Below are 15211 nucleotides of genomic sequence, written 5' to 3' on the forward strand. Positions count from 1 at the left end.
CATAACTTGATTTCCTAACGTTTCCGTGTCGTGTATTATTGCATTTCTGTGTCAGAATCAGTTCAGCTCTCCAAACATGAACTGTGGTAAATAAATAACGGTCCTTTATTGCCCTGATGTGGCACTGCCATGTTTCTAGTATTACTGCTAAAAGAAACTGTAGCTGAGATTTGTGTTTACATGAGAATAATATGCCAAATAAATAAAACTAGGCTATATCAGACACTGATCAGCACATTAAGCTGTCAACAAAATAAATCTTAATTTCTTTACTGCAAATATCTTACCTGACATGGTGGCACAAATGCTCTGGGAAAACACATGAAATTGATAAACACATTATCAATTAATAATAAATTAATAACATTGAGTGAAAGGAAAACCATGTCTCTTTCTTGATTAAATAATGTTTAAAATCCCAATGAAAACCATCAACAATGGAAAAAAGGGTGCAATTGCCTTACAATCATCCTTGAGCCACTTTCAACACTTACAATATGTTTATTAGGGATGTCCCGATCCGATCACATGATCGGAAATCGGGCCCGATCACGTGTTTTCAGACTCGATCGGAATCGGACGTTACCTCCCGATCAGGACTCGGATATATATATTCTCATTATTTTTTAACACATCAATATTTATGCGGTGGCACAGAGTTACGCCGGTTTCACACTGCACGCGTTAGTAAGCAGCGCAGGAGCAGTGCGTATGGTGAGCAGGAGCAGGACACGTGCGTTTTGCTTTCACACTGGCAGCGTTTGTCACGCGCGGCTGAACCGCGGGTTGTGTAGGGCAGGCTACAGACAGAGTAGCCTACTCCATAATGGATAAGTTGGCATTGCTTTTTTTCGTTTTCAAATACATTTAAGAGAAAAGACTTGTCAAGAAGCTTATTTTATTAATAATTTCATTTATATAACTTTTGTTTCATCTTTGATTTTATTGTTATGGCAACAAGTTTGTTTTTGGACATTTGTTTTCTTTTTAAATTGCTGTTGGTCATTTGATTGACTGTTTAAAACACAATAGATATCATCAATGCACTTTTTGGATAAAACTGCGGTGTATTTTGGCCATGATCAATGTATTGTCACTTTAATTCAGCAAAAGCGGCGCAGCAAAAATAGACTCGGCGCCGAAACGATCGCGGCACTGCTGCTCTGCTCTACTACGCACTGCCGCGCCGCCTCTGCGCGCGGTGTGAATGCTCTAAAGCCTGGTTTAATCTGTTAACATGGGCGGCGAAAAAAATACGCACTGCACGCTCTGCTAACAGTGCAGTGTGAAACCGGTGTAAGAGTTAGGAGTGCAGTTCCTAAAAGCACATTACTGGCTTTGCAAACACTGTAGCATTTTTATTTTTTATTTGTTTACATGCCTGCCGGGTATTTTAAGTTGAGGTGCTATTTGTTTATATAGGCCCTATTAGACTTTTTTTATATTTACTGTTGCACTAAATTCCAAAAGTGAAGAATTTATTTATTACTTGATTGTTCAAGCTACCTCACAGAAGTGCTCTGTTTGTTAACAGAGTTGTTGAATGTTAAAATAAGGTGAATTAAATAAAAAATAAGGAACATCCTGGATCTGTTTTTTCGCTCTTCTTTATTCTTTTTTTATGTATTAAGTATCGGATCGGGACTCGGTATCGGCAGATACTCAAAATCAAATGACTCGGACTCGGACTCGAGGGCAAAAAAACCTGATCGGGACATCCCTAATGTTTATCAATGTTAATCAAGGAACTCATAGATACTATTTTGAGGCTTTTTATTCATTGTTGTATTCTGTCCAACACAACTTCATTTACAGAGTTTAGTTCAATCCATCTCTACTCTCTCAATCCACAAGCTCAATGTGACGCTGCCTCCTACTGGCAGAAAGAGCTCAATGTACAGTTTCAGGAGGAGCTCAATGAGTCTTTATCCAGATTTACTGATGAAAAGACATTATGGGGCGGTTTCCTGGAGAGAGACAAAGCCTTGTCTTCACATTAACAGAAATCTGACTTATCTGTTATGGTTTTAAATAGTCCTAGACTTAGTCTAAACCTGAGTTTAAGATCGTAAGTAATACCATTGTTGAGATTCATACGCTGGTTGTTGATTAGTTTTTTAGTTGAAAGCAATTAGTTTTGTTAATTGTTCATTTAAGTTGGCCTATTTATTATATATACAGTTATATATACAGTTTTATTCTGGTTTACTGTGTTCACAGAAGTACTGCGGGTGCTTGATGTGACGGTGTGTGAATCCTCATGTTCTGTTGTTTATGCTGCTATTTGCACATGTAAATCTACATGTTTGAGGTATTTGAATCGGTCACTATTATCTATTCTAATTCCATTTAATTCTAATCTAACCTTCAAATCATGTCTGTTAACTGATCTGACTGGTTAACAAGCATCAGCTGTCAGTCAGAAAACAAAATGTTAAATGAACATCCCTACTTCATATATTTCAACTGAACCAACTGTGTGTGTCACTGTAGGTAAAATTTTTGTGCTTATGTTTGATTGAAATAATTTAACTGATTGTTATAATATTTACGGCCTTGAATGTGAGGTCGTAGCAGTTCACTCAGAGGACACAGAGAATCCCTAGACATCCTAAAGTTCTCACGCCTCTCCTCGGGCACGACAGTCACACACACAAAGTAAATCTCCGCTTGAGTTTCGCCGCTGAACAACAACTGCGAGTAAACCTCCGTCTCCTTTGAAGAAAAGCTATATCTGCAGAATGTACAAACTGACATCACTCTTTAACAAGGCTGGCAAAGCGGAGAGCAGCAAAAAACAACTGCTGTACGATGTCGTCCACCATCTTGGCTGAATTGGTCACATGACTGCATCACATGACTTGAAATGCGTCATCGTCTTCAAAAAACCTCCGTTTTCACAGTCCACATGGTGATGGAAAAACTGTGTTTTCAAAACACTACGTTTTCGTTGACTCAAAACGCCGACTCAGTGTTTCGACGTGACTCCTTTTTTTTTCAACAATTGTTTTCAACAGACTAAAATGCCTGTTTTAAATGAAACTGGCGCTGGCATATCTTAAAATATGTCACTGTCGTTGTTTTGTCTCGTGATGCACATCAGCAATGTTTCTTTCTTTCTAAGGCACGTTTATAAAAGCTACTTAAATGTCCTAATTTAACCACTGCCTAATCGTGGCCTAATCTAAACCCTGTCTGTGAAACCAGGCCTAGAAGTGCTCTTATATCAGGAGTAATCTCTTAGAGATCTTTCACAACATCTAAAGCACATTAGATTCTCACAGTGCGTCTGTATGCCCAATTACCGGAAATGTTGTCAAGTTTGAAGATGACTGAGGTCCACTAAAACTGTTTCACACACGTCAGTTTCTCTGTGGTTTTCATGATGAATGCAGGATGAAGTCTTTACACCCTTCTGTCACTCTAATGTATATGTTTATATTAATATACGGATGTGTCGTCTGTCATCTGTGTTTCTCTGCTTGTCTTTCACACATATCTCAACACTCTCCGCCCTGTTAGCAGTGCAGATCTGGGTGGAACCGTTAGAGAATAAGGAAGAAGAAACGTGAGAAAGACTGACGGAGGATCTGTGCACTTCTAATGATAGTGACTTACATCACATTCAAGAAACACATTTGATCAGTTCTTGCTTTCACTGGATCGGGATCGGATCTGGTTTTTCTCTGGATATCTGAGACTGAAGTCAATCTGGAATGAAGGCTGTCATCATCATCTTCATCTTCATCACCCTCTGCCTGATCTCAGGTCAGTTCTTCACTGCTCAGTCTGGGTCAAATAATATACTATATTATCCAGATTGATGATATATAATAACCCAGAGCAAATGATCTTGTGTTTGGCAGGTCAAGTACTTTGTTTCAGTGTGTTTGGATGCACTGGAGGGAGTTTAATGTTCAAGTGCATGTACAAGAAGGAGAGCAAGACTAATGAAGTGAAGTATTTCTGCAGAGACAGGAGCTGTAAGATGGGCATCAGTGCTGATGTTCAGAGTCGATGGGTTTATAACGGGAGATTCGCTCTGTATGATGATGAAAACAGCAGATTCTTCACAGTGTTTATCAGGAACCTCAGCAGAGAGGATTATGGGGAATATACATGTGGAAACAATCAGACATGGAGTCATGATGTTACGTTAGTGGAGAAGAAAGGTACGTGTGACACTTTATAACTTCCAACAGCAATTATTTATTATAGTATTAAAGGTGCAGTACAGAAGATTTTGAGTAAAAATTAACAAAAATTAATTACTGAAAAAAAAAATCAAAACAGTTTCCATGCCTTACAAAATGGTCAGATTATAATAATAATCCATAGTTTGAACTGTCAGGTTTGATTATGCAGGGAAAATGTCAGTTTTAGGTTTTATGTCTTTGCATGTTCATGTTTCCTCTGTAAAAAGAAAAAAATATATGTAACTTATTAATTCAATTACATTAATTAATAACTAATTAATTCTTATTAATTTATCTGTTCAGACATTTTCAGATGTGTGTTTTTCTGTCAGTATGTCTTGACGTAGGATGTCACAGCTCTGATCTCAGGCAACTATAAATATACCTAAAAACAACCACAATACACATTAAAAGGAAAACACTGCAAGGATCATGACATTGTATGTTTCACACAGAGATGGCGATAGAGAGGCCAAAGTTCCCTAGTGCACCTTTAATAACACTAATAATATGTTAGATTTAAGTTCATGTCACAAGGTTTTGTTGAAATCATTTTCAGAGTCTCGTTGTGGGACGTCTGTTATCCGGGACGGGTATCTTGGACAAAAGACGATCACTTTCCGCTGTGAATATGATGAGAAGTTTAAAACACACACCAAAGTTTTCTACAGACTGAACGAGGATCCTGTCCATGTTCTGAACAGTTCACGATCATCACAATCATCTGAGGAGAAGTTCAGTCTGTCTGACAGTCGTAAAGATCATTTTAATGTGACCATTAGAGATATTTCTGCAGCGGACGGTGGAGTTTATTTATGTGGAGTGGAGAGAGACGGATCAGATCCATCAATTACTCACATAACCTTCATTAAAGAGATTCAGCTGAATGTTCAAGGTGAGTTTAGTTTATTTTAATTAAAGAATCCTTACAGCTCTAAATAAGGAATGTAAATCCCTCCTGACTTTTAATAATGTAATAAATCAACATATAAATCTCATTTTGCAGGTCAAACGTGTGTCCAGGTTCAGGCCTACTCCAGTAAATCAGTCTTCATCTCGTGTAAATTTCCACAAGAATTCAAAGGAAACAAGAAGTTTATCCAGAAAGATTCACAGAAGAAGATCTTCGTTGATGGACAGAATCAGTGGGTTCGTCATGGTAAAGTGCGCATGTTTGATGATTCCAGTGAAGGACGTCTGAAGGTTTTCATCAGTGATTTAACCGCGGCTGATGAAGCGACGTACAGATGTGGAGTGAATATCCCTGATCATGATCTGTTCACTGAGATTACACTGACAGTAAATCAAGGTAAAGAGCTTCTGGGAGGACCTTCATTTTAGAGACTTAAAATAAGAAAAAAATATATATTTTTGATATTAATTTTTTTCATATTTTGTGTGTATAGTTGATCATTTTCCTGCATCAAGCAACACATCTGCTATTATTGGTGAAAGTGTGAAACTCACCTGCAATTTCCCCGAGAAACACGACGAGACCTTCACACACATCTGCAAAGAGAACAAGGAGAAGATCTGTGAAAGCATCAGTTCATCAGAGGAGAAACGCTTTGAGTTTTCTGCCGGTCCAGCAGGAGTTTTCACAGTGAGCATCAGTAATGTGAGCGTGAGAGATGCTGGAGTTTACTGGTGTGGAGCCGAAACCAGAGACACACATCTGACTTCTGTCTCGCTCACCAATCAACATCAACTCACTTTAACTAGTACGTACAGTGACCATAAATCAAATAACATATGCATATATTACAGCATATAAATACTTCTCCTTTTCTTTGACTATTAGTGCCTCCAGTGGTCGGACGTGAAGGAGATTCATCTGAGATCAAATGCCCTTATGATGGAAACCATTCAACAGAAGTAAAGCATCTTTGTAAAGGAAAGTGTTTCACTCCAGATGCTCAACATATCATTCAATCCGATGAAGCCCATGTTAATAATCTAATGATTTCAGTAAAGTACGACACTGAACTCAGTCTCTTCACTGTGACCTTGAGTGACCTGAGAGCAGAGGATGCTGGGATATACTGGTGTGCAGTGGAAGGAGCGTTTAACCTTCCCATTGAGCTCATGATCGTCCTGAAAGATGGTGAGAGTGTTTTCTGGGGATCATCTCAATGTTTTCTGTCATCATCCTCATGTGTTTGTTCTCTCCAGCGCCCTTCACTCATGAAGCGTCTGTCGGAGGATCGGTGTCCATCAGCTGTAAGAACGTCAGGAGTCAAACACAGAGGCTTTTCTGCAGAGGAGATCAGCCCAACATCTGTGTCCGAGACGGAGTTCGTGTTTCATCCGATACGAGAACAAACGGCCGATTCTCTCTGACGGATGAAACCTCAGCTGGAGTCTTTACTGTGAACATCAGCAATCTGACAGAAGAGGATTCTGGGAAATACTGGTGCGCAGAGGAGACTTCTGGGTCATTCGTATTCACTGAAGTTCATCTATATGTGACTCAAGGTAAAAGACTCTTTCATTAAAAGGATTGTTCACCAAGAAATGAAATATGGCTTTCTTCAGATGAACACAGAAGAAGATATTTTGAGAAATGTTTTGTTTTGTCCATGAAAAGTCATTGGGGTCCAATGCTGTTCGGTGACCATGTTCTTCAAAATATCTTCTTTTATATTGTGAAGAAATAAAGTCATACAGGTTTGAACAATAAGAGTGTGAGTAAATGATGACAGAATGAATTTTAGGAAAACTGTAAAATCCAACAAAACAAACAATTTTTTGTTAATTTGACTTAATCTGTAATATTCACATACTATTCCTTGTTTACTCAGAAAACCCAAGTTAAGATTAATTGATTGGTTTGAGTGCCATTTTGTCAAGAAAAAAAAAAGAAGAAAAAAAAGATTTTTAGTTTTTAATAGACTTTCCAATAATTTCTTTCACTTCTGCAGTTCTCTTCCTTTAGTTGCATTCACTCGTATCCCGCAGTCATCTAGAATGTTGAATTGTCAATACAACAGACAAATTTGAGTCATCACATAAGCTGACTTCATAAACTGATGTTGATTTTCCTAAAATGTTTTAGTTTGAACTCACCATTATGGTGATCGGTGTTCCCTGTGGTTTGGCACTTGGAACTTCATTTATATGATTGTAATTCTCTTACTGTTGATGCAGTGATGCTACAAGAAATCACAGCTATTTGATTTCAAATGAAGGGGAAGTAATTAGGGGTGTGACGAGACACTAATCTCACGAGACACGAGATTGGGTTCACAAGAACGAGATGAGATTTTTGCACAATATTTAATAGAAATCCTCACTGACAAAAGTCATGACTGGAAAAAAAGTCTGCAGGTGCATTTTGAAATGTTTTGAAATGAATGTCATTTCAGTTTTACTTTGAGTATGAATTATCAAATGCATTGAAAGACAACAATATACAAGCACTGTAAAATATTTAGCCACAAACTCAACTGACTGGCTTTTCTCCTGTATGATTTCACATGAGTCTCTTCAGACCTTACTGTACATTAATTATGAGCTTCTGATTGAGGCTGTGACCTCCTAATTTAAAGGGGGGGTGAATTGCTGTTTCATGCATACTGAGTTTTTTACACTGTTAAAGAGTTGGATTCCCATGCTAAACATGGACAAAGTTTCAAAAGTTAAGTTGTACGTTTGAAGGAGTATTTTTGTTCCAAAAATACTCCTTCCGGTTTGTCACAAGTTTCGGAAAGTTTTTTTCGAGTATGGCTCTGTCTTACGTAAGATAGGGCGGAATTTCCTTATATGGGTCCTAAGGGCACTTCTCCGCGGCCGCGCGCGCACTCGCAGACCAGAGAGAGAAGAGAGCGAAAGCAGTACGTTACCTCAAAGCGCTATGCTCGGCTTTTAGGGAAGTCAATGTCACCAAAGAAGTGGGTTTTTGGTTGGCAGGGCAAGACAACCCTGCACAGATTCCCAAAGAACCCAGCGTTAAGGGAATAGTGGATGGAGTTTGTTTTTTCGAAGCATCAACGGAGGTTGTGCACGACTCTTTGTTCCCTGCATTTCGACGATGATTGTTTTATAAACAAAGCCCAGATCGACTTATTTGCAGATCGTCTAATGCTTAAGGATCGAGCAGTCACGGTGAGTAAACTGCTTCAAATGTCTCTCTGTGTTGTTGTTAGATCAGTTAGCACAGCTATAGCACACCGCCCACACGGCCCGCCCCCAGCCGCTCGGTTTTTTCCGGAAAGACTCGGTACAGCCAATCTTTCACCTCTAAATATAATAAAACTAAAGACGTTTTGGAGATATGAAGGATGCAATACTACTCTATAGGTACTCAAGATTAACAGGAGATTGAGTGAAAATGAGCATTTCACCCCCCCCTTTAACTTATTTCCACAAATTGAACATAGAAATAAAAACACTACAAATAACCAAAATAAAATAAGTTTTATTAAATGCAAACCACAAGTGCAAGTGCAACCATAATCAAAATACTCTCTCAGTATTCAAAGTGCAAACAGAGACCAAAAGAGAGATCAGAGCCACAACAACACAGTCCAGAGATAGGTTTGATATTGGGAGACAGGCTATTGTATCAGGGAACTTGTGTTTTACTTTCACTTTCGGGTTTGTGATCGCGCGTACTCTGTGTAGGGAGCGGCGGTGCTAATCACGCATTATCCAAGATAAGACACTTGTCAGACGCTCAGGCTCTGTTGTGCAACAAATCCTCCGCCATCATCACAAGATCAGTGAACTGGGATTCCTGTGAACTCGTGCTGGATGAGCAGAGCAGACATTTACAATGGGTTTACTTTTTTTTTTCTTGACATGAAACGAGTCACATGGGCACTTTTATTGATTTTTTGTCCTTTTGGGAGCTTGACTAGTTGCTGTCCGCTTTCAATGTACAGAAAATATTCTTCAGATAATCACATTTGTGTTCCACAGATGATCTGAGTAAATAATGACTGATTTGTTTCTCTAATAAATTTGACCATCGGCGCTCTATGATTGTCTATTTTCAGAAACAACGTCACCCGACCCTGAAAGAGAAACATCCCAGGATGAAGAAAAGTCTGGTAAGATCCAGCAGATCTGTTGCTCAGTTTGAGTTGAAAGTGATCTTATGATACAAAGATGAGTGATGGATGTACAGCATGTGTAAGAATACTCATACAATAGTCTCACCTTGTTTCTCCATGAAAATCCCTTTTGTGAGATTTTTTAACATAACCAATACACTCTATTTGTGATCTTGATGACTATAAAGCCATCAACAGGTATCCATCATCACCTGATCTCATTTCACTTTAGCTTTCTTTGCTGCTGCAAATGTGTTTGACACACACACAGTCACAGCGGCCAATTAAAGACAAAAGGTATAATAAGGGTTAAGAGCCCAACTAATGGAAACACTAATCACTCTTATGGTGACTTCAAATGAAACACATTAGAGTTAAACCTCTGTTAATTCTTAATAAGAACTTCTGTAGACGTCTGACAGAAATAAAGTCAGTCTGGTTAGTAATAAGTGAAGCTGGTAATGCTGTTTGAGTTGTTTAATCCTCCTCTGCTGAGATCTTCACAGATTTAATGTCTTCTTTTCTCTTCAGTTGATTTCATCTAAGACTGTGGCTGAAGTCAGTTGTAGTTCTTGTGTTTCTCTTTCCTTCAGCTAGTGATTCTGCTTGTTAACAGGCTTATTAAAGCTGAGATGACTTCATATTTATTATACACATGTTTTGCAACTACGATAAGGTCCAGTTCTGGTTTATTTCTTTACTCTTGGCTGACATGTGGCATTGCTATGCAGAGGTGTAAAGTCCAGGTTCAGAAAGTAAAAGTCCTCCTCAGTATTTTGTTCCAATCACCTGGATTTGCTAATTCAGCAGGAGAGAGAACTAATTAGTGAAATCAGATGACTGAGGAATAAACATATGGCAGGACTTCTACTTTCTGACCCCTGGACTATACACCTCTGCCTATAATACACACAGTGCAATGCAGCGCTACGCGCAACGCAAGTGTGTTTTGCTAGTTTCAGCTCGACCCAGTTTTCCTTTTCACATCCTGAGCACATCTACATGTGATCGCAGGTAAAAGATTGATTAAACTGATAATCACAATTGTTTTACTTAAAAAAAAAAATATATAACTGCGATCATTTGTCACGATTATTCTAATTTCAGAAATTAATTTTTTACATTTAATCACATTTATTGCACTCACAAGTTAGCAAAAATCATGATTTATTATATTTATCATATACATTAACACTCTCAAAGCCTTAAACATTGAAATTCCTAATAATAACAATTCCAAATTATCCTAATATTGCACTTTGTATCGTCACACAGAGATGAATATAAGTGCATTTATTCAGCAACCTCAATCACAAACAATAGAGTCGAGATCCATTTGTATTTATTACAATTCATCAGTGAAGGTTTGATCGCAGATTAATTCTCACAAGCGGCTCGTGACAGAGCAGACTGACTGAACGACACTTTCATCTAACAGAATATCTCAAATGGAGATCGAGAAACTCCAACTTGTCTGTCAGTGTTTTCAGATCTGGGATATCCGGCTGTCAATCACAGTGTAGAGCAGGGGTGGGCAAACTTTTTGGCTCAAGGGCCACACTGGGTTTTAAAATCTGACAGAGGGCCGGCCCAGTAGCAGATTATGAAACACGATCTCATGAAAGTGCGTATCTATACCACAAATTTTATTTCTCGTGCCATTTATATGCCAACAATATTTTTTTTCGTGCATATGCTGCGCACTGTAAACCCCTTGGTTAGGATTAGGGGTGCGGAGTGCATGCCTATTACACTCCATTAAAGGGATAGTTCGCCCAAAAATGAAAATTCGGTCATCATTTACTCACCCTCAAGTTGTTTCAAACCTGTAAGAATTTATTTTTTCTGCTGAACACAAAAGAAGATATTTTGAAAAATGTCGGTAACCAAACAGTTGATGGACCCCATTGACTTCCATAGTAGGAAAAAAAAATACTATGGAAGTCAATGGGGTCCATCAACTGTTTGGTTACCGACATTTTTCAAAATATCTTCTTTTGTGTTCAGCAGAAAAAATAAATTCTTACAGGTTTGAAACAACTTGAGGGTGAGTAAATGATGACCGAATTTTCATTTTTGGGCGAACTATCCCTTTAAGTGCGTATCATATGCACGCGAAAACTGCGTTTCATAACAACTACAAATACAATTCGTACAAATACTATTCGCACTTTCATGAGATCGGGCTGAGCAAACACATTTACGTTGTGGCAACGTCTGCGCGAAATTCAACAACTGAGAGACGACATTCTGACAATACATTTTTTATGCTAGATATCCCCCATTTAGCATGTAATGTTTTGAGGTTAATTTTTAATTAGTCAGATGTTCGATAATTATAGCCTATACTTTTTAAATATTGTTTATCCTTATTTTTATTTAATGGGCCAAACCGTAAATTAGAAACAAAACACCTAAGTGTACACTTAGAAGAGTAAAAATGACAGAAGGTTACGTTAATTCAACTTTTTTTAAACTGCATGGCAATTTGCACTTCCAAAAGTCATACATTTGTGGAAAAAAAACCCCGAAATAAACGAATATACAAATTTATTTTAAGTATAATAAAATAAAACATAAAAAGCAAAGGCAGATCAGAACATTTAATGAACAAAACCGGGTTCTGTAGGCTATGGCAGACAGAGGAGCGTAACGTTAGTCGAAAGCCGGGCGATAAAGGAGGATACATCCACAAATCCAGAGTAGCAAAACTAAATAGCAGACAAATCAAAGGAAAAACTAAACATGTGTGCAAGCGGTTACCAAACTTTTTTTTTTCTGTGAGTTTTCAAAAAAAAAAAAAAAAAAAAAAAAAGTGCACCAAGTTTATGCGCTTAAGTTGCTGTCTGTTTGGTTTCCATGGTGACGCGTCTAGCTTGTTACGTGACACACCGCAGCCACAACAGCGCTGAATGAACGATGATCTGCTTTTATGTCATATATATATATATATATATATATATATATATATATATATATATATATATATATATATATATAAAACGCAAAGTATTGCAAGAAAAAGGCAAAATGAATGCGATCTTAAGACAATTTTTTAAATACTCGACGGGCCGGATTAAACAGCCTAACGGGCCGTATGTGGCCCGCGGGCCGTAGTTTGCCCACCCCTGGTGTAGAGAGTGTGTGTGCCAATGGTTGACAGATTGCAAAGATAACGTAAAACTAAGACATAAAATGTTTCCTTTTTAAGACAAAATGTTTGGAGATTTAAACTCTTGACATCTGGCAACCGCAAGCATTAAAGATTGTGAAGGCTTGTTACCAATGCAAGATAACTGAATGTAAAAAATAAATAAAGTTTTCAGAATAAATAACAACGGCCCAATATTGCAACAATTATTTTTAGAGAAGCAGAAATCGTAATCATGATAAATCGACTTATCATGTAGCCCTACTTTCTATAGCTTTATTTCTTTAAAAAAAAAAAAAAGTGTGATCTTTTTGTATGTACTGTCTCTTTAAAGCATCATGTGTGTGAAAGTCTGCAGACTCAGGGTCATCTTCACTCCAGCTGAAGACCACAGACAACATGACGCATCTAAAACCTGCTTGTTTAAGTAAAACTGGCTGTGGCTTTTGTGTTTTAGCTTTTAGTGTAGTAAGTTCTGTCTACAGAAGTGTTTAGATCCGCCTGACTGTGTGTTGAAGCTTTTTGTCTGTGTGGAGCACAAAGGATATTTTCTGAACATTCACGCAGATCTTATCTATACAATGAAAATACAAAACTGATCCAAATTTAAATCGTTATGCACTGAAAAGCTTAGGTCTGGACAGGTCTGACCGATGATAGCATGTGCGAGTTATGAATATGCACAAGTGATTTTAATGATGAATTTGTGTCCGTTGTTTCGTCATACAGTATTAAACTGTTGTTTCGTCATACAGTATTAAACTGTTGTTTCGTCATACAGTATTAAACTGTTGTTTCGTCATACAGTATTAAACTGTTGTTTCGTCATACAGTATTAAACTGTTGTTTCGTCATACAGTATTAAACTGTTGTTTCGTCATACAGTATTAAACTGTTGTTTCGTCATACAGTATTAAACTGCTTCACAAGACATCAAATACACACGTGCAGTTCTGTGGTGCTTTAAGCTTAACAGCCCCTTTTTATTCTCTGTTTTTCCTCTTTTTAAGATATTATTGAATGGAAAAAGGAAAGTCTGGTAAGATCCAACAGATCCGTTGCTCAGTTTGAGTTGTGATCTGAAACGAGTGTTTGATGTACAGTGTGTGTATGAATGCTTGGACATGATCATAGTCTCACCTTGACAATCCCTTTGTGTGTTTTCAGGCTCTTCTGATTTCTGTTTGAGGGTTTGATCCGGCTGGCTGAAATACAGCTGTAAACATGGTGAGAGACACACACACACACACACACACACACACACACACACACACACACACACACACACACACAAATGTACAGTACATTTAGTAAATCTGAGTTTGTCGCCCTCTGCTGTTCAGAAATACACATTTGTTTTAACCTCGCATTTTCTCTGCTCTTGTTCACATAGGAATCGTTTCATCATGTGGATCGACTCCAGTCCAGTTACCCACAATCCCCTCTGATGAGCTCCTGTACACGTCTGTCAGTTTCCAGAAGCATGAAGAGTCTCTCAGTGAAGCTTCAGTCTCCGTCAGCAACGAGAAGATTCGCTCTGATTACACCACGCTCATTTACCACATCATGCCGAATTAATATTATTTTTGCTGTGGTATATTAGCTTTAATAATATTAGCTTTGCTGTGGCTTAAATGGCGGTTCCAGTTTTGGGACGCGGGATCTTGCTTGCACGCGATTGCATTGAACGGTTCGTTATTGCCTGTACACCGCTTACCTGGGATGCGCTGTGAAACCGCGGCCTTTGATTCTGGCGCCACCTGGTGTTTGCCTGTGCAGTTTCATTGATTTGTGTATTTTGTTCACGTGTGTGTGTGTGCATTTGAGTTGGATTGAAGTATATCGTACTTTTTGAATTTTCTGTTATTCTGTGTTCATACTATCATATGTGGAAAGTGGACCTCGGGATGTCTCTAAACAGTCATTGGTGGGCCATGAGTTGCAAGAAGCATGAGGTTGAGAACCCCTGATCTAGAGCCCTTCTCTCAGGGGTCACTATCCAGGATATATGTGAAGGATGATGAGCCACCCCTCATACATTTATGAGATTTTATAGTCTGGACCTTCCTTTCCAGCCTCACACTGGGTCAGACGGGGCTTGTGGTGGCATAGTGGGTACTCGTTCCCCAAAAGCGTCGATAGTGTCTCGTTCCCTTCTCAGGAAACAAGTGTTACAGTTGTAACCGAGACGTGTTCATTAATTAATAAGCACTTGTCATGTTTGCAGTTGTGGTATAATTCAATAGTTTAAACACTCAAATCATTCCGAAATTGGACATTGAATTTAAAACAGTGCTTTAAAACCTTTTAGCAGCTCAATCTTTGTGATATCAGCTTTAAATTCAGAACACAGATATACTGTATGGCTGTGTTTTTTTTTGGCAATTTTAGTCCAAGTTGTTTTGTGAAATATGGTATAAAATAATAAACGTTGAATTCAGTAAACTTACTTTAATAACCTTAATCTCCTATTATTTCATACACAATATTTTTTTGAAGTGTCTTTTGTAACAAAGAGACCAACTTTAAATCTGCTTTCATGAACTATAGGCGTTTAAGTTCAGATATATCAGTTCAGAAAGACGGTGACAGCTAACAGGTTAAACAGCTGTATAGTTTGTGTGGCTTTCAATATTTACTTTTTTGAATCTCAACAATGGTGAAATGATTCATTCTGCAATGCATGCTGGGAGAAACCCCAGTATAAAACTCATAGCTCCCAGCATGCATTTCAGCATGAATCATTTCAGCATTGTTGATATTCATATGCTGATTCTTGATGTCTGAATGTATGTTGAAATATTTATTTT

At 38.1% G+C, this 15211-nt stretch overlaps 1 protein-coding gene across 2 annotated transcripts; it reads left to right on the top strand.

Moving 5' to 3' along the window:
* The first annotated feature begins 551 nt into the window (after positions 1 to 551).
* LOC307154480 (polymeric immunoglobulin receptor-like) lies at positions 552 to 14850 on the top strand. 2 transcript variants are annotated; one of them, XM_079864466.1, is made up of 11 exons: positions 552 to 2311; positions 3526 to 3768; positions 3867 to 4172; positions 4756 to 5091; positions 5203 to 5505; positions 5603 to 5917; positions 5998 to 6300; positions 6369 to 6671; positions 9194 to 9247; positions 13569 to 13628; positions 13795 to 14850. In XM_079864466.1, the coding sequence occupies exons 2-10, from the start codon at positions 3717 to 3719 to the stop codon at positions 13595 to 13597; spliced, it is 2001 nt and encodes a 666-aa protein (XP_079720592.1). In that variant the 5' UTR covers positions 552 to 2311; positions 3526 to 3716; the 3' UTR covers positions 13598 to 13628; positions 13795 to 14850. The 2 variants fall into 2 exon arrangements, with proteins under 2 accessions (XP_079720592.1, XP_079720593.1); XM_079864467.1 differs by having other exon boundaries at positions 1786 to 2311; positions 3523 to 3768.
* The last annotated feature ends 361 nt before the right edge of the window (positions 14851 to 15211 follow it).

The sequence above is a fragment of the Squalius cephalus genome (assembly GCF_949319135.1).
Source record: "Squalius cephalus genome assembly, chromosome: 2".
Classification (NCBI taxonomy): domain Eukaryota; kingdom Metazoa; phylum Chordata; class Actinopteri; order Cypriniformes; family Leuciscidae; genus Squalius; species Squalius cephalus.

Coding starts and splice junctions, on each gene's coding strand:
- LOC307154480 (XM_079864466.1), top strand. CDS start 3,717: ATGAAGGCTGTCATCATCATCTTCATCTTCATCACCCTCTGCCTGATC. Junction 4,173..4,755: donor TACGTTAGTGGAGAAGAAAG/GTACGTGTGACA, acceptor AATCATTTTCAG/AGTCTCGTTGTGGGACGTCT. Junction 5,506..5,602: donor TACACTGACAGTAAATCAAG/GTAAAGAGCTTC, acceptor TTGTGTGTATAG/TTGATCATTTTCCTGCATCA.